General features: G+C 48.3%; 1 protein-coding gene and 1 long non-coding RNA gene across 3 annotated transcripts in view; one reads left to right on the forward strand and one right to left on the reverse strand.

Annotated features, from left to right (window-relative positions):
* Positions 1–23,370, forward strand: LOC120234867. Its single transcript, XR_005529230.1, has 4 exons — positions 1–75; positions 6,076–6,293; positions 6,727–6,813; positions 23,302–23,370. It is a non-coding gene; the product is annotated as an uncharacterized LOC120234867 (long non-coding RNA).
* The window catches only part of RAB22A (RAB22A, member RAS oncogene family), a 56,803-nt gene that overhangs the window by 12,621 nt on the left and 19,952 nt on the right, over positions 1–24,230 (reverse strand). For both annotated transcript variants that reach the window (XM_039236868.1, XM_039236867.1), the window contains exon 3: positions 9,152–9,233. In XM_039236868.1, the coding sequence (XP_039092799.1) occupies positions 9,152–9,233 (82 nt within the window). The remainder of the gene's footprint in view (positions 1–9,151; positions 9,234–24,230) is intronic.

The raw sequence follows: 24,230 nt of genomic DNA on the forward strand, positions 1-24,230 counted from the left end.
GAAACAACAAAATTGGGAAAGCGGGTTAAAGACGTTCTTTACTCGACTTTTAAGCCCATCATCCCCACACAAAGGGTAATCTTTCTCTTAAGCCAAATAAGACGATGTGATGCTTTAGAGCAGATGAACCAGTAATTACCAAAGGCAAAAACTTTTAAAGTGACGTCAAATGTCTCTCAGAAGATGCTTTAGAATACAGTTTTATAGGAATTAAATATGGGGCTATAAACAATTGTTTCAGCTAAAAAGGCTTTTTAATTGAACTCCATGTTATAATTCCCAAATTCATTTGTTCAATAGTCCTTTAACTTTGGCTTCCCAAACTATCGAGGAGATAAAAATAATGCTGTAAATAGTTCTCCAGAGAAGGAGCTGCACTTGGGTGTCGTAAAGATAACCCTGTGATCTAAGCGCTGATTGTACCACAGGCCCAAGTACACACTTACACCCACTGCCTGGCGCGCGGTCGGTGAGCAAGAATCGGGGAGTAAATGAGTAAGATCTGCTTGAGGAGGAGGTGATGTCAAACTAAGTGCCAGCCTGGATGTCCATACACAGGAAGTCTTACTACGCTTTGCAAGAAAGATCTCTGGCCCTGGGGGGAAACCCTCATGACTTCCAATCAAACAGGGTAAGTTTGAGACAGAAAATAACAAAACTTAAGAGGGTAAGCAAGAAAGCACCACAGAGGAGGCTACATTACCCGAAGGAAAGGACTGTGGACTGGCTTCCACGGGGTGGGGTGGCACAGAGAGTGACCTACTAGCTTTCCCTTCCCTTCCCTTCCTCCCTTCCCTTTGTTTGCTCGGCCATCCGTCCGTTCCCATTGCATACAGTGGACGCACAATGTTCCCTTCGGGCGCACGGCACGGTGATCTGACAAGTTTACGGGTGACGCTGTGCCCTTGATCAGGCCGGCTGCCAGTCTGCCACTGCAATGACGACACCGCCCACTCTATTTCTCATGCTGCACCTTCCATCCTCGTGACCTACTCATTCCACAAGTGGAGGCCTGGCCTTCCTGCCCACCTCTGTACCCTGCTTCCCTCCTGCAATCACCGGTTTGTTCTCTGTGTTTATGGATCTGTTTCTGCTTTTTCGTTTGCTTTTTTAGATTCCAAATAGGAGTGAAATCATGTGGTATTTGTCTTTCTCTGACTTATTTCGCTTAGCATTATATTCTCTAAGTCCATCCACATTGTTGAAGGCGGCAAGATCTCATTTTTTTTTTTTTAAATCGCTGAGAAAGATTCCATTGTATACATACCCACACCTTATCCTCTGTATCCATTCATTTATCAATGAGGCTGCTTCCAGATCTTGGCTATTGTAACTAATGTTGCAATAAACAAGAGGTATATTCGAATTAGTGCTTTCATTTTCTTTGGTTAAATACTACTCAGTGGTGGAACTACTGGATCATATGGTAGTTCTATTTTAATTATTCGATGAACCCCCAAACTGTTTTCCACAGTGGCTGCACTAGTTTGCATTCCCACCAACAGCGCATGAGGGTTCCCTTTTCTCCACATCCTCACCCACACTTGTTGTTTGTGTATTTGATACCAGCCGTTCTGACAGCTGTGAGGGGATATCTCTCTGTGGTTTTGATTTGTGTTTTCCTGGTGACTGGTGATGTTGAGCCTCTTTCCAGGTGTCTGCTGACATTTGTATGTCTTCTTCAGAAAAATGTCTATTCAGCTCCTCTGCGCATTTTAAAATCAGATTATCTGTTGTTTTTTAGATGCTGAGTCACATGTATAAGTTCTTTATATACTTTGGGTGTTAACCCCTTATTGGATATATAATTTTTAGCTTTCATTATTAAAATAAAAAGAATTTTTAAACGTTTGTTTATTTTTAAGAGACAGAGAGACACAGTGAAGCAGGGGAAGGGCAGAGAGAGAGGGAGACACAGAATCCTAAGCAGACTCCAGGCTCTGAGCTGTCAGCACAGAGCCTGACGCAGGGCTCGATCCCATGAACTGTGAGACCATTACCTGAGCTGAAGTCAGATGCTTAACCGACTGAGCCACCCAGGTGCCCCTTAGCTTTCATTTTTGATGTATGATACTGGCAACAACCTTTACAAAGTTGCTGGGATTTTGGTTTTCTTTTCTATTTAAATTTGTAAGGGTAAAATTCATGTAGAGAAATGCAAAAAGATCTTACATTTTGATAAAATGACTGATGTGCATGTACACATCCATGCAACCACCTACCAAGATGTAAAATATTTTTATCAATCCAGAAAGTTCTTTAATGCCCTTCTTATCACACCCTTTCTTTATCCCCGATAATCACTCCTATCTTCAGGTCTATTTTACTGATATTTGTTGATGCTGACGTAACCACAATAATTTCCTTTCACTTATGATTTACATAGAATAGCCTTTTCCATCCCCTTATTTTCAAGCTATGTTTTAATTATAAAGGTAATCTTCTTATATCAGTAAGTACCTTAATGTAAAGGAATTGAAAATTCCACTTAAAAGTCAGAGGTTGTCAGACTGGATCAAAAGCCAGGCTTGAACTATGTGCTGGTGAGAGGGTCTACCATTTTGCTATTTGTTTTAGATTTATTCCACTAAAAAAAACCAATCCTCTGTTTTTCCTTTTGTCCCCTCTTTTTTTTCACTATTTTTTAGTATTCAATTATAATATCTTAATTTGCCCACTAGCTTTTTAGGTATACCTTCTTGTATTTTTAAGTGGTTGCTCTTGTAAGTCCAATATACTCTTGGAGTTTATTTTATTAAAAAAATTTTGTTTTATGTCTTTATTTAATTTTAAGACAGAGACAGAGAATGAGCGGGGGAGGGGCAGAGACAGAGGGAGACACAGAATCCAAAGCGGGCTCCAGGCTCTGAGCTGTCAGCACAGAGCCCAACGTGGAGCTCAAACCCACGGACTGTAAGATCATGACCTGAGCCAAAGTAAGCCGCTTAACCGACTGAGCCACCCAGGCGCCCCGTGCTTAGGAGTTTAAAACGCACCACTTCACATAAAATATCAGAACCTTGCAAGAGTCTAATTTTTTAATCCCACTGTTTCCTGTGCTGCTGTCAAATATTTAAGACCTACATGTACTATAAGCCATATGATCCAATGTTATAATTTTTACATTCATAACCAGTAAACAAGAAGGAAAAAAAAGACAGATTTTCCCATTTACCATTTCTGCCAGATATTCTTATGGAGACCGGTTACCACCTGGTGATGCCTCCATCTGGCCTAAAACACTTTCTGGGGCTGCGGCTGAATCTTGTTCTCTACAAAGGTCATTCCTTTCACTTCGTATTTGAAAGAGGATTCCGGCAGATTGACATCTCTCTGCTCTCAGCCCTTTCAAGATGTTTTGTGTCCCAATGTCTTGCAGCCTTCACCGTCTTTGTGAGAAGTGGGGGACCGTGCGCACCGCTGTCCCTACGCACAGTGTGTCTATTGTCTCTGCTGCTTTCCAGGTTTCCCTCTTTAGCTCCGGTTTTCAGCGGTCTGTGTGGTTTTCTTTAAACTCACAGGCTTGCTGGAACTTCTCGGCTCTGTGAGTTGATGGTGTGTTTCACCAAACTCGGGAGATTTTCTTGGAGTCTCTTTGTCCTGCTTCCCTCTCTTCAGCACTACCGGGTCTCTGCTTACACAGATCAGGTCGTGTGCACCTGTCCCAGCGGCGCTAGGGCCCCCACTCTTTCCCGGTTCTTCTGACTGGCCAGTCTGTTTGCCACCCATCCAGGGGGGTTACTGCAGGCACTGCGGCTTTCAGCTCTAGCATTTCCATTTGTCTGATCCGTAGTTTCCGTTCTGCGCGAGGTTCCCTACGTGTAGTTAAGTCAGGAAGACTACTTTTCCTTGAAGTCTCTGAACATGTTTAAACTCTCTGGCTTCTGTTATCTTCTCTGAAGAGCATTAAGATAGTGGACAGTCACCCACACGCTGGTTTTACACGTGGTGGGGGGGATCCTACTTGGGCCCACTTGCACTTCTGGGAGGCAGTCTTCACCTGCAAGGCCCGGACGTTCCGAGCTTTCAGTGGAAGCCCAAGGTGTCACGTCTGGCACTCTTCTCCAGGAAGGCGGGGCTGGACTCCAGCTCCAAACTCGGGTTTTCCTGCGATGAGCAGCAGCCACATCTCTGCTCAGCCTTCTCACCACTCTAGCTGTCATTCTTCTGTCCCATTCCTTAAGTTCTCCCTGGCACATTTGCAACTGGGGGCCGAACGGAGGCTTGAGGGGAATTTCTAAGCAGACAAGAGAGCTTGCTTCCTTGTCGGATCCATCTTTTCTGGGATTTGCCCTCCTTCCCAGTGTCTCCAGCAGCATCAAACTCTGACTTCAAATCGCACAAGCTAAAAACCGGGGCTTTCAGCGTTGAGTCCTGGCTACCGTTGCTGCATGGCCTGGATAGTGGCCTCTGAGGAAAAGCTATAAAAACGTGAGCTTCACCCCCGGTCATTCCCTCCGCAGTCCCTGAGTACTTTTGGCAGTGCCGTGAGAGTTGTTTTTTAATGTTTTGTCCAGAGTTTGTATATGATTGTTATCTCTGGGAGAGTTCATCCTTTATAAGCCATTCTACCATTATTGACACTGAAACTCTTTCCATGACCTTTTGGGGTAAATAAGAAAGTGGCGGTTCAAAAAGACACTCAAAGGATGTCTGCACATCTCTGCTCCCAATCTGTCTCTAGATTAAGGCTGGCAAACTTCTCTTGGACAGGGCCGCGCAGCAGAGATTTTAGGCCCCGTGGTCACTCGACCTCTGTCACAGCTACTCATCTCCACCACTGCAGAGTGAACGCAGCTAGAGACTCTACGTACGCAAGAGTGTGGTCGTCTTCCAAGAAAACTTTTACTTCTAAAAACAGGCAGCAGGCTGCACTGGCTAACAGGCCTTGGTGTCAACCCCAGCTCTAGAATGATACTCAGCTACTACACATTTTCCTGATTTTAAAACATGACAATAATGGACTTTGTGCCTTCCTGGTGCTCTGACCTCTGGAAACGGTCATCAGGAGAAACCACATTAAGATTCGGAGCCATAAATCTAAGGACTGGGTGCAGTATCTATTAGATTCTGGTTAAGAAGCTTTCTTGGCAAGTCTCTGAAATGCTGCTCCGTTTATAGGGTATTTACGGGATTTGTGGTGCTTGTGCGCACGGTGCTGGGTCTGTCTACATCACTGCTGCCGTCCTTGTTAGCCAAGGAGGGCTGGTGGAAGAAGGCCTCTTCAAATGAACTCACTTAGGAGAGCAAACAGGGACAAACAGATCTGACAAAGGCACTCTCTAGAGAAAATAAATTCAAATTATGAAAACAAGTTTCATTTCATCTGACGTTAGGGAAAAAATTAGGTTTATTACTGCAACCACGAGCTACTTTCCTGGATGAACACTGAATCGAAGTTGATCGAGGACCTGTGATTCTTCTGACGAAACAATACGCACAATGGCACAATATGATGTCTGTCTTTCATTTCATGCTTGACTCTCCTATCCTGTCATAAAAAGGAAATTTTTACAGAAATATCCGAGGACTCCATCAGGGTCTTCCTAGGCTGCTCAACTCTTCGGACCACAAATCATTATCTTCTGAAACGCTTATATCATCACCGTTATCACTACTTTCCTCATCATTTAACAAGATCCCCACCATCAACGGCTTTGCATGATGCCTGTGAAGTTCTCCAAAATCACTTTCACGGACGTAGTGAAATCAATTGCAACTGGACCATCAAAAAGACAATCCACCTGCCAAAACCACAGGCAGCAACAGCTGCGAGGGTCAGATGGAGAGGATGTTTGAATGGTAGGTTCATCAGAAAGGACTTTCATTTTATGATGCCTTTTGGTTCCATGATGTACGTCACTGCTGTAGGGAACTGACCAATATGTGTGCAAACACCAGAACTTTATGATTTGAGACATGCAATACTCACATGGTAACAGGAGGTAGATGATCTGTCCTTCTTGTCTGTGCACAGATACGACTGGCGATCAGATGACATAAACCCACTGACGTCAATACTGTGTGCCAGGCAGGGGCTGAGAGCACAGACACGAATACAGTCTCTGCCCACAGGGAGCTCACAGTCTAACAGTAGACAGATAAGTAAGGAAATCGACGATCCCGTGGACGGGGGCCATCAGAGACCGTGTGGGACGCAAAGAAATACTCCGCAGAGCTCATTCGCTGATTGGCTCACCCAGTGTCTGAGCATTGGTGCTCTGTCAGCTGCTCTGCAGCCGATGGGAGCAGGGCAGTGAACAAGACACCGGTTCCAGCTCTTGTCAATCAAGGTCAGTAGACAGACCATCTAATTACCACTTGTAATGAGGGTCCTGAGGAAAATGAATAGGGGGCAGGATGGAGCATGCACTGGAGCCTTGCTTAAGTACAGGGGGTTAGGGAAAACTCTAGGTGTGTCATTGAACCTGAGACTAACAGGCGGGGCCAGCTGGCCATGCTCTGAGCAGAGGGGAGAGAGCAGAAGAAACAAAGTACCTGAAGGCCCGAGAGGCAAGGACTTTGGGGCATTTGAGGAACTGAATGGAGGCCGGTGGGCTAGAACTCAGTGGGTGAGAGAGAGGATGAGCCGGGCGGGGCACTGGGGCTAGAAGGCAGAGCGGGCCGTGCAGGGCTTTGTAGGCTGCCATTTAGACCTTAGCTATTATGAGAAGAGAGGTACGAAGTCACTGCAGGAAGAGAGCGGTGTGTGATTTCTGTTTTCAGAAGATCCCTCCAGGTCCTGTGAGGAGAAGCGACACAGGGTGGCAGGCTGGGAAGGGGGACCAGTTAAAAGACTACAAGGACCCTCTGGTGAGTCACAGATGGCTGAGAACAGGGTGCTGGCAGTGGAGGTGGAGGGAAGTGACCGTATCTGATGTACGTTCAGAAGACACAGCTGCGAGGCACATGGAATGAGCAAATATGAGGGCAGCCAAGGAGGGATGAGTCCAAGGCAGCTTTCAGACGCGGGTGTGAGCAATGTGGGCAGGAGGCAAAGTGGTTACTTCTCTGGGAAGAGCAGGGATGCTTAGGAAAGCCCTCCTTGAGGTGACTTCGGAGGTGAGTTCGGAAGGCTGCATCTGAGCTTCTGGGCTCACGTGGGAGGGAGGGTGTTCTGAGCGGAGGGAATAGCGGTGCCCGGGGACAATGGGAGGGGACCGTACAGCACGGTGGAGGGCGATAAGCAGTCTGGTCCCAAAAGTGAAACTGCTGGGAAGTGAGGAAAGTGGAGTCCGGCCGAGTGTGGCACAGTCAGGTCTTAAGGGCCTCGCCCAGGACAAGCTGGCTGTCACGGCGAGCCCACAGACGCGTCCGGTAGGAGGCCCACAGCATTTCAAACCGTTTGTGGTTGGCGGTCAGATGTTTTGCTTTTCTTAAAGCCCGTGACCCGGCCGGCTCAGACGCCACTCCTGGCCCGCAGCAACGGCCGGCCGGCGTGGGCGTCCCATAGCCGGGGCTCCTGTCCCGACGGTCTCCACAGTATGGATTCCACGGGGTCGCACCCCTGCCCGCCGGCTGTACGACCCCTAGGCCAACCCCCGGCTAAGTGACCGTGCTTCGGGTGGGGGTAGGGGGAGGCAGATTTGCATCTCAGAGCAAGCACCCCTGGTGCAGAACCAATTACAAGTGGGGAAACAAGAGGCAGGCAAACCAGCTAATTACAAAACTTAAAAGAGCCCTGCTATGATGGCAGCAGTAAGGGAGAGGCATAAAGCCTTGTGTTATTCTTTTTTTATGTTCTAGAAAAAAGAGATGTTATACATCATGGTGTACCCTAGGACAGGCTCTGATTCAAAGTATAATGGAATCTATATTCTAGCATGATTCTTTATGATGAGGGTTTTTCTGGATCATCAAATATATGGGAGGGGGTAATTGAAACTTGGGGATTCAGTGAAAGGTACATATATTACTGGTATGAAGAGCCACAGGCGTTCCTGGCTAATAGGACCGACGCCAGGGCTGTGTCCATAGATATGTTCACAAAGGCTACGGGGAGTGACGCTGGTGAAGGGTGGAAGAGTGATGCTTCACAGAGGTCTAGCCACCCTAAATGCTCCGTTCTAGATGCACAACACACACAGGAGGGGGGTGCGCAACGGGAGATCAGGCAGACGCATCTCAGATGAGTAATTGGTTGTGGGGCATGACACCCGGCATTAAAACAAACGAAACAAAACAGAACCAAAAATCAGCAAACCTGAGACGTGAAATCTGTACGAATGTACGGTGCCTACGTCTAGGATAACAGTAATGGTTTGTCTGGTCTTCCTCCATGTGTCTGTGGTGGCTCATCAGACAGGATGCCACACACGGTATCTATGCCGTCTCAGACAGATCCGTGATGACACACTATTCCTCCTGACTACCTCTGGTACACTTTTAATAGCTTATGATAGCGCTGTGCACCCATCAGATGTTTTGTTTTGAAAACACAATTAAACAGCAGCTGAAAACTGGGGTGGCTGCCAGACGCACCTCAACAGGGAAGTCGGACCTGGGGCCCAGAGGTTTTGAAGACGAGGCAGTGGGGGGAGTGCTGTTCCCCCCCCTTGCCTTCGATGCAGGCAGGCCTCGGCGAACCCCACTCTGCACCCGATGTCCTGGCCCAGGCCCCAGTCCTGGTTCAGGCTCTTCCTTAAGCAGATAACCATCTTGGACATTTTGATCATCAGGCATTTATTAAGTACCTATTGCTTGGCTCTGTGTCAGCTCATCCGTTTCACTTAAATCTCAAACTTTATATGCTGTAAAGTCCCCTCTTTAGCTTTTAAAAGGCAGCTATAAATGAGATGTGCTTAACTCTCCCTTTCTGCCACTAATTCTTTTATATCTTTGCTGGAGGACGGAGCCCCAAATCACACACAATGCTCTGAGCGGGCTTTTATCAGGCCCGTTAGTCAGCGTTTACTCTGAGACACTAAAAAGTATAAAAATGCCCTCAGTGCCCATTATCACTTTCCCCATCAGTGGATTTTGTGGCTCTAATTGAAAAGAAAAAGGCTGGCCCACGCAAATGGAAATAAATGTGTCTCTGGTGCACAGGAGAGAAGTGAGTGACATGCAATGACAGGGTATTGACAGTTTGGTCAGAGCTTTAATGTGGGCCTCAGAAAAACACATAGTAGTAAATTAAACGGCGACTTACTCGTTCTTGTCCAGCTGTATCCCAGATTAGGAATTTATGTAGCTCATTTTGGTACTGGACAGTCTTGGTCATAAAAGATGCCCTATAAAGAGAGACCTAAATGATCAGAATACTTTTATTTAAAAATAAAATACTTTTATTTAAAGCACGATGCCAGCCCCAGTTGGAAACATTACTTAGACTAGAGCTCACACTCCCACCCCACCCCATCTCTTAACCGTGGTCCTCTCCAGAGTATTTATGAGATGTTCGGAGGCTAGCTGCATATGCTGGATCAAAATAAAGCACTGGGCACATCTGCCCAAAAGAGTTCTCTGGTCTGTGATTGCCTAAGCTCCTTATGACCAGAACCAGGAGATGATGGTGATCTAGACATGGACCTCCCTTGTAAATGACATGGAAGCTGTTATTTACAAAGATGATATCATGGGAAAACATTCTAAAAACCCTGTGTGTCCAGGAAGGAGGCGCACTAGTAATAAACATTAGGCCGTCGCAGTTTGTCCTCTCCATTCCCAAACCACACGACCAAACAAGTAGCTGAATGAGAGGCTGTGCAACACTCGAGTTGATAAAATTAAGACCCCAAACAAGGAGCAGGAGGGTGGCTGAAGAAGCGATGCCCCTGGGGCTACTTCTGAGTTTCAGCTGACCCGATGGGCAATGGCAGCCCTGCAGCCCTGACCCCGTCCTCGATGGAGAAAGGAATGGGGGTGTGCAGGTCGGTCACTCTGCGCGACCACTCTGCCCCAAGGTCTTTGAAGACTCCTATCATTTGGGGGTCTTCTACTCTTTGGAGATCCTGTGAGGGGCCTCGGTGGCCCAGAGCACATGGCTGGACACTCCAGGGGCTCCTGGACACGGGTTCCAAGTCCTGGGGCTGGGTTCGGCTCCAACGCTACCTTCTACCCCCACCTCAGGCAGAAAGTTCCCTCCGGGTAAGTCCTTTGTCCCTCAGGCTCCTCCACACGCCGATCAGGCTGCTGGCGTAATGCAGAGATGATTACGCCCTCTTTTGTACTGGATAATGAGCCTTCTGAGGCTGAGGGCCAAGCTGTACTCTTAGAATCATACACTAATCATCTTAATCAGGACATGAACGCAATGGCTAGGCATTTTCAAATACGCAGGATGTCTGAAATATTTTTTTGAGATTCAAGTTAATTGTGCAAGTTCTTCAAGAAAAGTGCAAGCTGAAATCCACACAACGACTTTCTGAAGAAACACGGAGTTTAGACTAAGTATCAGAATCCTCAGTTTTAAAAACTTAAACTCTAATACAATGAATTCCTGGCAATATTTATATCAATTTACAGTTCAGCAAGCAGCCTCTGAAATAGTGACTGTGATGGGGAAGCAAGGTCACATAGGTACTATTTACTGGATATTTATTTACTGGAAATTTGCCCCTCGGTATCCTTAGTAAAGTGCTTTATGCATAGACGGTACTCGATAAATGGTTATTGTATCAAGAACTTCTGACGACTCACCATGATTAAATCAGGACGTGCAATGTGATCTCTCACTTAGGAAAGATCTAAGCATTCAAAAAGCAGTGTTTCTTGTGAAGATTAAATGCTATGAGGCATGGGGAAGTGCTTTGTAAATTGTAAAGCACTACACCTATACAAGGTATTATTATTATTATTTAAAGGCAGCTCCAGGAAATGTTTCAGTTTAGACTTTGCAATTAGTCCTAAAAGCTTACAGCTCAACTCTCCATCAATTATGACTATGGTGTTACATTTAAGAGTGACAAGAGGCATCCAATAGAGGGCTATGAACAGAACCAATGCACCCAACACATCCATCGCGGCTGCTCCGAGAGCAAGAGAAGAAATATGCTTCAAGCTGACCAAAAGATGAGAAAGGTGCATATAACAATTAAAAGGAAATGCTTCATTCCAGGATCAGAATTCACTGAAGTTCAACCCACCTGCCAACCATTTCTCCTTTAATGAATACACAGGTTGACTACTCAGACAGGTGAAAGGCACATAAAATGACAGCTGTAGTGCCACGTAAATATCTTACAGATTAAACCCAACTTCCTGTCTGACCTGAGACCATTCTCCCAGCGCCCCCCAGTCATCACTCTTGACACACCTCCTTCTTGCCTACACTGAGCTCTGGCGAGCCCAAAGCCCTCTACGTGGATCTTCTTGCAGCCATATCTATTGGCTTCTTGTCCTTCAATCTGTTGGAATCTGGTCTGTCCTTCTGTGTCGACCACCCAGAAAAGCCTTGGGCTTTTTCTTATGAAAAACAAGCACAATTGCCTAAGACCCGGCAGCACAGATGCAGCGCCTCACCGCGAACATCCACTGATGGTGTGCAGGCCGGGGAGGGGCAGGCACTGGAAGGCCGAGTTTCCTCATCGGCCCTCAGTACCCCAGGCCACCAGATGCTGGGTACTCAATACTGGACATTTCAAAGCACACAGGACTTCCTAACCGACAGCAGCTCGGGAGACTGCCCTTGAGACCCGGATCACATCTGCAACAACCAAGCCAGTGCTTTGTTCATCACAGCCCTTTGGTCTATGGTCTTTGTTATCACTGAACATGCTTGACGTCGCCAGGGTGCTGGCAGATGCAGGTGGCGCTGAGTCACAACCCCTGCCCTTTACATTCCGAAGACGAGAGAGAAGCAAAGAAACGGACTCTGACATAGTGACAGTGTCTGAGAAAGCGCCACTTGGGCAGACCCTGTTAGGGCATCCTTTGATGTCTGTCTTGGGAGGGGTGATGGAGTGGGGAGAGTACACCAGGGAGCCAGAGGGAGGAGCTGGAGGGAGGGGGCTGACGTGGATGAGAGGCAAGGCACTGAAGGAGCAGATGGATGGGATGGGCCTCAGAAGTCAACCGGAAGTAGAAGGCCCTAGAGAAGAGGTGGTGGCTGGGGAGGTGTCCTGGCCTCCCACTCTGAACGAGTCTGGTATGGCCACAATCTTGGGGGCCAGAGCTGCTCCCTCCCCTCCAGCCGAGGCTACCTGGGCTTCTCTGAGCAGTGCAAGCAAGGCCTGGGGTCTGCCCGCACAGTCCCCAGCTTCCTCGCTGCTCTGGCTCTGCCGCCTTCCTTCGAATCAGCACACAGGACAAGCTTATCTGACGTCGGCCTATCAGAGCTCAATTATGGCTTTATGGGACTTAAAATCACTGTTCTCTCCCCTGATTCAACTCTAGCTACAGTGTGGGGCACAGGCCATCCTTGAATGGATCAGACAGACGCACAGCTACATTCCTGGTCATTTGCACCAGGCTGAATGTGTCAAATCCCAGGAGAGAGGGAGGGGTGAACAGGGGCCAGAGACCCAGTCCCCTGGTCACTAAGATAACTGCATTTGGTTCCAATGTCCGCAAGCACACGCACCTGCTTACTCTCACAGACACCCATGGCATGGAGAAGGTACCAAACCCCCACCCGGCTAGCACCAGAAAAGCTGAAGCAAGGCACCCCCTTTCCCCAGGAGGCCAGTGAGCGCTGTGAGCGTCTGGTGCGGCCAGGCCCAGTCACACCGCCTGTGCCTTTACAGGCCTGCACGCTCCCAATCAGGCCCCCAAAGGCTCCCCTAGGCTGACACAAACCCACAGGGAGGGCCCAAATCCACTTCCGATTTAACCTCGCATCTTGGTGGTGGGCGAAACGAAGGCTGTGTTACAGGAGGATGTAGGGAAGGGCTGGGGGCCCCGAGCAGCCCCCACGCCTGCTTCCCCTCCAGCAGTGGGGTGACCGCCTTGCTGGAGGAAAGCCTCAGAGCCGCATGCACCAGTGTGGAGACGGTCCTTGTAGAGCGGCACCGGCCTCAGGCCTCTTGCTCCACACGGCAACTACTCCTCATCACTCGTCATGACTTCCCGGGACTACTCTCCAGTCCCCTCCACCCCCTGCGCCCCCCCGGCACTCCTGTCTGGGCAGCAGCGTGGTTCGGCTTCTCAGAGACCACAGAGGTCGTAGGCCCGCAGCCCCCTGCGCGTCCCCGAGTCAGCCCTCCCAGCCCAAGAACACACACCCCGCTGTCCACACTGGCTGTGCTTCGGACCCGCTGCCGGATGGCGAGCCGGCACTTTCCGTCCGGGCCACTGCCGCCCCCGCGTCTCGTGCCCCCAGCCTCGGGTCCTTCCAGCCGCTCCCGCTCCTGCCTCCACACCGGCGGCTCCTTTTCCCCGGAGTACTTGGCCCCCGGCTCACCCGCGGCTCGAGTCCTCACTCCTTCGAGCTTAGCTCCACTGCCAACGACCACAGGAGCCTGTGCGGCACCCAAACCAGGCGGCTTCCCACCCCGCCTCCGCCCTGCAAACTGCACACTACTGTCCGTCTCCAGGACGCCTACTACCCGTCTGTGCTCCATGTGTGACTGGCTTGTTTGTGGGGTTTTTGTTTTAATTCACCCGTGCAATGTCAACGTCACCTGCGGAAAACGGTAAGCTCCATTCAGGGCCTTGCCGTCCCTCCTCCTCCGTACCTGGGGCACCGTCCTCACCTCCCTGCTAGATTTGGGACAAAACACTCACCGCCTTGCTGCCAACCCCTCTGCGGTCCAAGACTCCAACGGGGCCGGGGCGGCTCGGCGCAGCACTTCCCGGGGCACTTCGGAAGTGCGGGGAGAGCTGAACTCGCAGGGGACGGACCGCAGCTGCGTGAGCAGCCTCGCAGACGGGAGGGACGCGGCTGGACAAGCCCAGGGCTGACCCCGCCCGGGAAGCCCTCCCTGCCGGCTCCGCTCAGCCGCCCGCACTCGGCTCTCCGCCAGCCCCCGGGTAAGAGGCCAGCCTGGGGGTGGCCGTGAAGACTTGGGGCGCCCGCCCTCCCTCGGACCTCGGGGCTCCTGCTGGGGAGGAAGCGGTGCTGCCTGGCGTGTGGAGTCCGGAGCTCTTCCCCCCCCTCCCTTCCCCCCAGCCTCGATGACGACGGGCATCTCTGTTGACTTGTGAAGGCCTGAACTCTTGGCCCGTCACATCTGTGAAAACCAGTTCTTCCTCCTCAGCCCCTGGATTTGGCTGGTCTCTGCAGCGCTAACACCTGGACTCAGGGCCAGACCCAGGAGCGGGTGTTGCCCGTGTGTCCCCCGCCTGAGCCCTGCGGAGCCCTGGGCTGGCCCTGGGGCAGAAGGTCTCCCGCATGACTCACCCGAACGAATCCTGCCCCAAGATTCACGTGTTTCTCTGTTGATGACAGCGCTTTTGTGAATGTGAATCTGATCAACACTAGCCCAACTGCACACGACCTAGATACTTCGCCACCACGTCACACTTACGGCGAACACAGGGCCTGCTGGGCACGGGCCGCAACGGCCCCACGACGCGCGCTCTGCCAGAACGGGGCGGGGGTCGGGGGGGAGCTGCTGCCACAGGACGCGGAACGGGTCGGCAACTATTCTTTGTCCTTTGTTACTTGCGTCCGGTTTTGTAGAACTGTCTGGTTCTTCATTTTATATCTGATCTACACTTGAACCTTAACCCCCGAGATAAATTCACAAATTGGACCCTAATCTCGGAGCAGGACGACTACAATTTGTCCCTCCCATCGCCACTCACGCTGCACAGTGGCTCGTCTCGCATTCAAGTGAAATGATGCGGAGGGTATGATAACTTCAACATCTTGCTTTTTGAAAAACAGGCAATGGCTTCCTGCCATCCAAATGATACATTTTTATTTTCCAGCCTGCCATTTACTTGTCTGATAACCTTATTTTTCACTACTAAACCATCTCTCTTCACTCTGCTAGGCAGATCTTATTACCTCTTTAATCTAAAATCCCCACTAGCGTTATTTCCTAAAGCTAGAATGCCTTTCATATACTTCTCCATTTTTCATGACATTCTAAAAATATGACTTCTGTGCACACCAAGTAGTCACGATCTTTGGTCGGAGTACGTGTTCCCAATGAGAACACTTGCTACGAGGGATCTCAGAAGTGCCTTTAGTGGCAGTGGGCTTGGCCAGCTCCCTCGGAACGCAGGCATGGGTGACACCACGTTCCCGCACCTCTCTTGACTGCAAGCCCCTTTCTTGGAATTCCTCCACGATCAGCATCCCTATGATGCCATGCGGTGCCTTTTAAGGATGAACGACTCAACGTGTTCTAGCCAACTCTCAATCTCATGCAAACAATGCCCAGACCGCTGCGTGACACATCGTCAGAAAGGCCGCTAAACGCACCAAGACTGAGATGTAAGAAACCAAAGTACGTGAAACCTAGCACTTCCTCTAAGGGACAAACGCAGGGGTCTCAGAAAGAGCTGCAGAGGGTGCAAGGAACTTGACGGGTGCTCGGTGAGAATTAGCTGGATACGAGGGCACATATGTCTTCTGTCAGAGTGGCTTCGAAGAGCCAGGAGTCTCTGAGTAGCCATAACTTCAGTGCTTACAGCAGGCTCTGCAGTCAGGATTGTCTAACCTGTTCAGCAAACACTAGCGTCTCTTAGGCTGACAGGGTCTAAGGGTTAACGGCCCCTCTGGATGGTGCTTCCCTTAGGGATTTCTATACTTTTGTCATTTTAACAACTTGTGACAAACTATTTAAAATAAAAGAAAGCATTTTTATTTTAAAATTTCTAATTTTTCTTTTTTTTTTTTTGAGAGAGAAAGGGAGAACAAGCACTAATGGGAGGGGCAGAGAGAGCAGGAGAGAGAGAATCTCAAGCAGGCTCCACACTGTCAGTGCAGAGCCTGATGGGGGGCTTGAATCCACAAACCATGATATCATGACCTGATCAGGAGCTAAAATCGAATTGGACACTTAGCCAACTGAGCCACCCAGGTACCCCGAGAAACATTACTTTAAACATAAAGCTAACTAAGTTTAATAACAGTTTAGCCTCCCCTTTCCTAAGTCTGTCAAAAAGGACTTAGAGTAATATAAAACCTTTCACATCATAAACAATAAAATCAATACCAACAGTGATGAAACTGGCTACCCTGACAGGGTTCAGTGTTTACTGTCAAGGATTCTCATACTTTGTTTTTTAAGATCATTTATTTTGAGAGAGAGACAGAGAGGGAGAGGGAGGGAGGGAGAGAGTGCGAGCGCACGAGCAGGGAAGGGGCAGAGAGGGAGAGAATTCCAAGTAGGCTCTGTGAGGGGCTCGATCCCATGAACTGTAAGATCATGACCTGAGCCAAAACATGAAATCTGAGCTGATATCTGACAAGAGTCAGATGCTCAACTGACTGAGCCCCCCAGGCGCCCCAGAGGATTCTCATACCTTTACACATGGGACCTATGTAGTCCTTACTGTGCGTCTCTGGGTTGGGTTGACTCTTCATCCCCAATTTGCAGACCAGACATGAGGGGACATGGCCAGTGCATGGCGTGGCTAGCATCCTTGGCCAGGTGGCCAGGGCCTCGACCCTGTCCTTGGAACCCCAGCACTGCAATGCTGTCTTGTATTGGGTAGTCTACTCCCTCAAACGCATGGACTTCTACCACATGCCAGGGACACTGGGCAGGCAGCTTGAGTGTACCTCCATCCCTGCCCCCTGGGAGGCTCCCAGTGGGCGGACTGGTCAGGGGAGCAGATAATTACAAGGCAGATATTCTGGGAGATCCTGAAGGGCAGAGTTGTGGGGCACAAAGGGAAAGCCAAATCTAAGTACCCAGGAAAGCGGTGATGCCAGGTGTGGGAGGCTGAATGATGCTCCTGCCCCCACAGAACGGCCACACCCCAATCCCAGAACCTGTGATTATGTCACCGTCTACGGCAAAAGGGATCTTGCAGATGTGGTTAAGAATCTTGTGATGGGGTGAAGATCCTGGGTGATCCAGATGGGCCCCATGAAGTCACGAGGGTCCTTCTAAGTGATGGAGGAGGGGGAGCCAGGGAAGAAGGTGATGCGTAGATGGAGGCAGAGACCAGAACAATGTGTCCTGAAGATGGATGGACAAAAGCACCTGAAGGCAGCGACCAGAAACAGAAAAGGGCAAGGAAACAGATTTTTCCCTTAGAGGCTCTACAACAAACCAGTTCTGCGAACACACGGAGTGTACGCCAGGGGGTCGGATTTCAGGCTTCTGACTTTCAGAACTCTAAAATGATAAACTTGTGTTCTCGTGAGCCAATGAGTTTGCCATAACTTGTCAGAACAGCAACAAGAAACTAATACACTAACGAGGACTTCAGAGAAGATGTAAAGTTTGGGCTAAACCCCGAGGTGGAGGAGGGGTCTGCCCAGCTGACAGGGACAGGACCCAAAGGAGGAAGGGTCACATTCCATCAGGATAAACAGCAGGAACAAAAGCAGAGCACTGCGAATGTACCGGAAGAATCCCAGTGGGTCTGCGCCGTGAGACTGAGCCGGGCGGGGTGGTAAGTGCAGATGGCGAACCACACACAGGGCTCTAGGTGGGGTGGGGACAGAAGCCACTGCACTCTCAACAGTGATGAGCATCTACCCTGGGTGAGGCCCCTGGTTCCTGGAAGTCAGAGCCCCACCACCACCAATTCTGCCCTATCTGTGCCCCATCTGTGTTACTACTGAATACTGTAAAAAGAAATCACTCTATTTCTTAACTTTGCCTTGTCTACGCAGTAATATTGGTAAAATTAAAAACCCACTGGTTTCACAAATTAGTTTTATCTTGCCTAATAGACAATAAAATACTTGATAGAAATTTACCATATTCATCTGTGCACCACCATCATAAGTCATTCACAGATGGTGTTTTGGGGAAGACAGCTCGAGTCAAAGGGGGGGGGCGCTGAGGGGGAAGGAATGTTGTTATCAGACCTGTTTCAGAGGTGAATGGAAAATCTGGGGTCCCTCTGTCAGATACCCAGCCCTTCATAAGCCATGGGTGAGTGAGACGGACTTCTGCTTTTAAGGATCTTGCAGGGCAGAAGGAAGGCGTGGGCCCACAGGCAAAACCTGGGGGACACCAAGCACTGAGGGCACGACAGGACGGAGGGAAAATGGGCAGGAAAGGCAAACACGGAAGGGAGGGAGGGAGGGAAATGATCCCAGAAAGAAGGGACACGTTGAGGCTGACACACAAAAACCACAGGGTCTGTCGTGAGGGAGACGGGCAGTTCTGAGGAGTCTGAGGCCGGCTTCAGTCAGGTCAGGGAAATACGTGTGTGATGAGCTATTCTGGTCGTCTCCAAATTGGAATTGTATTCATTCGTTCTTTGAATCGGTAATACAGATTCATATGCTTCATTACCCAAGATGTACAGAACAGGTGCACAATGAAACGTCTCCCTCCCACCCCTTCTGCCCAGATCTTCAACTCCTCTCCCCAGAAGCTCATGTCACAGCCTCTTAGGTCTCCTTTCAGAAATGCTGTGGGTTTACACAATCACAGGTGTATACAGGGTCCCTTGTACCTTATTTTATTTTTAACACAGATGGTAGCATGTAGTCTGTATCTCTGATTTGTCTCCACTCTACCCTACACCGAGGAGATTATCCAATATAAATACATAAGGTTTTCTGAGGTGCCTGGGGGGCTCAGTTGGTTAAGTGTCTGACTTTGGCTGAGGTCATGATCTCGCCATCTGTGAGTCTGAGCCCCGCGTTGGGCTCTGTGCTGACAGCTCAGAGCCTGGAGCCTCCTTTCGATTCTGTCTCCCTCTCTCTACCCCTCCCTTGCAGCTCTTTCTCTCTCTCTTAAAAATAAAAAAGCATTAAAAAAAAATTAAAAAAAAATAGGGGTGCCTGGGTGGCTCAGTCGATTAAGCAGTCAATTTCGGCTCAGGTCATGGTCTCACAGCTTGTGAGTTCGAGCCCAGCATTGAATCTGTGCTGACAGCTCAGAATCTGGAGCCTGCTTTGAATTCTGTGTCTCCCTCTCTCTCTGTCTCTCCCCCACTCACGCTCTGTCTCTCTATCAAAAATAAATGTTAAAAAAATTAGGTTTTTGGGATGCCTGGGTGGCTTAGTTGGTTAAGCGTCCAACTTTTGCTTAGGTCATGATCTCATGGTTCGTGGGTTCGAGCCCCGCGTCGGGCTCTGTGCTGACTGCCAGCTCGGAGCCTGGAGCCTGTTTCAGAGTCTGTGTCTCNCGTCGGGCTCTGTGCTGACTGCCAGCTCGGAGCCTGGAGCCTGTTTCAGAGTCTGTGTCTCCCTCTCTCTCTGACCCTCCCCTGCTCACGCTGTCTCTCTCTCTGTCTCCTAGAAATAAATAAACATTAAAAAAAAAAAATTAGGTTTTTCCCTTTATCATATTCTACTGCAGGACTGTACTGTACATCATGTAACCAGACCCCTACTAATCAGCAATTCTGCAAGGACGAACCTTGCACAACTACTAACTTTTTGGAGCTAATGTGAGTTTATCTGAAGGATAAAGTCCATGACGTGGAACTGAGGGGCCGGGGGACGAGATGAGGACGCTGGGCCAGGGTGTGGGCTGGTAAGCCAGGCCACCCGGCTTTTGTCACAAACTGTGTATCACTGGGCAAGTCTCTCTTCCCCAATTCTCCCGTGTGGAAACTGGGAATAACTTCAGGACCTGGAACACAGGGCTTTAAAAATACACACAAACATGTATGTTTGGAAGTGTAATTAACATACAATAAAATGCAGAGCAGGGCCTCAGTTCAATGAGTTTTGACAGTTCATATGCTCTTGTCATTACTGCCCCAAACCAGACAGAGAACACCTCCAGAAAGTTCCCTCACGCCCAGTTTTAGTTCATTCTCATGCCCATCCCACACAGGCCGCTGTGACTTCAACTTCGCAGGTTAGTTTTGATGGTCCTTGGATCCCCTATCAGTGAAATCATAACATATACTCTGTTCTGTCTAGTTCCCTTCCTTTAACAATGTTTTCGAAATTCGTCTATACTCTGCGGTGGTTAATTCCTGTTTCCTGCTATATGTACCTGCTGCGCGGTACATTACTCTGCCCATGTACTCTGCCTGTTCTTGCGTTAAGGGATATTGGGTTGTTTCAAGTTTTTCGCTACTATGAATAAGACATCTTGCACAGGTCTTTCTGGAGCGATACATGTTAATTTCTCTTGGGTAACTACCTAAGAGGGGCCTTGCGGAATCACAGGATAGATGCACGTTTAACTTATATGAAAACAGAGTCCCTCAAAGCAGGCGTGCCACGGGCACTCCCACCAGAATTATATCAAGCTGAGGCTGCTCCATGTTCGTTCTAATTGTGCCCACGCTCTACGGATGAGGCACAAACATCCACCCTCACCGCTAGGACTCAACACCGGGCCAGAGGGGCTGGCCAACACAAAGAGAAAAAAAAGCACAAAGATGGTGAAAACTGCCAAACTGTCACAGAGGTCACACTTACAAACATGATAATGTACGTATAAATGTAGAACATTCTACGGCATCTAGAAAATATGTAAATGCCAGAAACAAGAAAACTGACATTTAACGCAATCATTTATATGGCTGGTGGTATTTCCCATTTTGGCATTTGTTTCTCTGCTTCCTTTCTGTCTTCTTTTGGATAAATCACTTTTTTTCCCTTTCGTTCTAGTGTTTTCTCTTGTAGGGAATTTTTAGCTATATTTCTTTTCGTGGCGTTATTTATTCAATGGTTTCTCTAGAGATTATAACATGGCTGTAAATTTTGGTGTACTTCCACCTAATATGCTACTTCGTGAACAGCTCACGATTGAGGACAGTCTAATTCAAGGTACCTCCTCTGACCCACCGTACTCTCGCTGCCTTACACTTAACTTCTTCATATGTTATCAATACAATTGGTATTTTTATTTTAAAAGGAAGAAATGTGAACAGCCTAGGGTATTTCTTGACTTTTGCTGTATATAGATTTTTTTCTTTCATTCCTGTTTCTATAATTTTAATGACAACCAAAGTTTAAGTAAAATGATTCAAATTTTCACCCCTCCCCCCCCAAAAGAATTTCTTTTAGCATCTCTTATGGCACGGGTCTGGCAAATTCTCTCAGCTTTTGTCTGAAGATGTCTTTATTTCACCTTTAATTTTGAAAAAAAAATTTTGCTGGATATAGAATCTTTGCTTGGCAGGTTCCCCTCAGCACCCCCCCCAAACTAAAGATTCCTTACCACTGTCTTCGGGCTTCTAGTGTTTCTGTTGAGAAGTTGGTGATCATTCTTCTCACTGTTCCCCATATATAATGTGTTTGTTTAATGCCCCCTCCGATTACTTTTAAGACCTGCTCTTTGGTTTTGAGCAGTGTGACTACAGCATATCTAGGCTATGGTTTGTTTTGTTATTTTTCCTGGTTAGAGTTTAAGAGATATTTCTGTATTTATACATTGATCACTTTCATCAATCTTAGAAAGTTCTTGCCCTGTATCTTTTGAATTATTTCTTTCGTTCCATTCTCTTTCTGGGATGCCAATGAGGTGTGCGCAAATGTGGTGTAATAAGAAATACACATTTGATCTTTGTCATCAGGTTCTGACACAAACCCCTACATCTCTTGGAATTTCTGAAGTGATGTGTCTTCTGTCCTCATGAGGGGACTCCTGGTGGGCCCCTACACTGCCCAGGGACTGCCGAGGGAGGTGCTGGCTGCTACAGGGCCCAGATACCGATTAGAGGGTTAGAACTTTGCAACCTGTGGGAAGCTGTGAGGGGCTGGAGACGGAGCTCATCACCAACGGCCAGCGATTCAGCTAATCACACCTAGTAATCAGACCACGATAAAAATCCCTCAACGATGGGGTTTGAAGAGCCGCTGGGTTGGTGGCATATCCCAACTCCACAGGACAAGAAGCTCCCATGCTTGCGGCCCTTCCAGCCCTATGCACCTCTTCATCTGGCTGTTCATTTGTGTCCTTTATAGCGAACACTCAGAGTGTGTTCCTGAGTTCTCTGAACAGTTCTGGCAAATTATCCAACCTGAAGGGGGACGGGGCTGTGGGAACTCTCAACCTGACAGCCACATCAGACAGAAGTGTGGGTGTGCCTAGTACTCGCAACTGGCACAGGAAGTGGCCGCGGTCTTGCAGGACTGAGTGCTCACGGCTGCGCAGCCTGACACACCTCCAGGGAGTGACCGGCAGAACTGAACTGAACTGAAGAGCACCCAGCAGTTGTCTGCGGAGCTGGTGGACTGCTTGTTGGTGTGGAAATAAAACACACGTTCGGCAGAAGGGGTGTGATGAGGAAAAACAGCACATGGTGAGACCGCCTGACAGTATCCTACAGACCTCAATGTCTTTTTGTCACTGTCAATTCTCCTCGCCTTTGTTATTTCAGTTTGGATGCTTTCTGCTGACTTTATATGAAAATTCTATGAGATGAGCTGAGACTGAGCACAGCAAAGATCAGCATATCTCATCAAGATTTTGAGGAATTCTCTTGGCTTTCCAGCTCCCACCTGCATCCCTGTGTCCAGTGAAGGTAGAGACTGCCTTGGTGAGGTCTCTTTAGGCTCGTTTGCGAACCCCCCCCCCCCGAGCCTGCACAGGTGACAGCAAAAGTATGGCAGGCAATCTCGGTACCCGATTCTGGAAGGGTCGAGGGCAGTCACAGACCACTTCTCTCTTAGGAGCGGTTTGCCACTCAGGTTTAGTTCATTTTCATTTCTTTGGGAGCCCAGATATCTAATGGGCTCTTAAATTCTTACCTTGCTTGTCCCGTTTTGTTTATTTGGACAAGAATGTTGTGTCTCTTTATATCTGAATTGAAAAGCACACAGGACTGCTTTACGGAGTTACTACATTTCAAGTATACACTATATAAATATAAATATCACTCCTGCTTGCACTTCACAGTGGCTGTACCGAGTCACACCCAGTGGTGGACCTATTGACAGGGTAGGATGAGGTGTCTGGGGGGGACAGGGTGGAAAAGGGAGTTCAGGGGCAGATGTAGGGAGGCCCAGGTGTCTCTGCAGTGACACAGCAGTCATCTGGAGTCACTGGAGAAAGGTGACCCTCCAGGCTGTCAGTGTGAATGAAATCATGTGGGAAGACACGGGAGGCTGTGGAAGAAATCCTCACTGCTCCAACATTCTGGGGGCAGACGCTGAGGCTGAGAAACAGAACAAGAAGATGACCCCAAGAGGTGGGAAGGAAGAGAATCAGAACTGTATCCCGGGTCACCAGACTTTGCAGAAAAACAAAAACAAAAACAAAGGATATTAAGATAATGCCAGATAGTTCTAGAGAAAACAAATACAATAAAAAGCAACCTGTAGATTATATTTGGCTATTCACAAGTTGATGTTCAACTCTCCAACAGGGGTTCCAGTGGAATCATGAGCAGAAGCTAGAAAGAGGAGGATCCGGAGTGCATGGGAGACTGGTAAATAAAGACAGTGAATGTACACAATTACAGAAATCCTGTAATTAAAGAACTTTTACTGACCATGTACTATGGGCTAGGCACTGGCGATACATTTGTGATAATTTTAGATGAGATTTCTCCTCTCTTAGAACCTCTACTGGAGTGCTAGGAGCAGACAATAAATAGAAGATAAATAGATAAATGATCATAGATTTTAATACTTACTAGGAAGATATCAAACCAAGATATGTGGGGATAACGATTGAAGTGGTAATTGGAGATACGATGGTAGAAAAAACCTCTTGGATAAACCCTAACACACAAGAAGATCTAGCCATGTGAAAGCTGGGGAAGAAGAAAACATTTCAAAAAGAGGAAACAGGAAGTGCAAAGCCCCTGAGGTAGGAGAGAACAGGTATTTGGAAAGGGACATGGCTGCACTGTAGTGAGAGAGGAAAAAGTGATAAAAATCACAGTGAAATTTCTAGTTATTATTCTCAGTATAACAGGAAACCATTAAAGATTTTTAAAGAAAAATAAAACTATCCAATTGATATTATCCAATTAAGACAAATGAAGAGCACTGGAAAGATATGATTTTAAGACTAGAACAAATGAGACTTACGGAGGGATTGACTGTGAAGTGTAGAGATGAGGGAGGACTCAGGATGTTCCCTGGATCTGAGGTCTGATAGGATGGACAGTGAGAGGGAAGAAGACAGGTACCATTTCCCAAAAGGCTAACAGATGAACACAGACCCAAGGTCAGAACGCCTTTCAGCTGGAAGTCGTGTGTCTAGGATGAATGGAAGGAAACGAGTAGATGAAGATTTTCGATACCGAGGAAAAGAAGGGCTCCACTCAGAGAGCCACGTCCCCCTATA

This window comes from Hyaena hyaena, unplaced genomic scaffold, assembly GCF_003009895.1.
Source record: "Hyaena hyaena isolate Hyena2069 unplaced genomic scaffold, ASM300989v1 scaffold_119, whole genome shotgun sequence".
In the NCBI taxonomy this organism is placed as follows: Eukaryota; Metazoa; Chordata; class Mammalia; order Carnivora; family Hyaenidae; genus Hyaena; species Hyaena hyaena.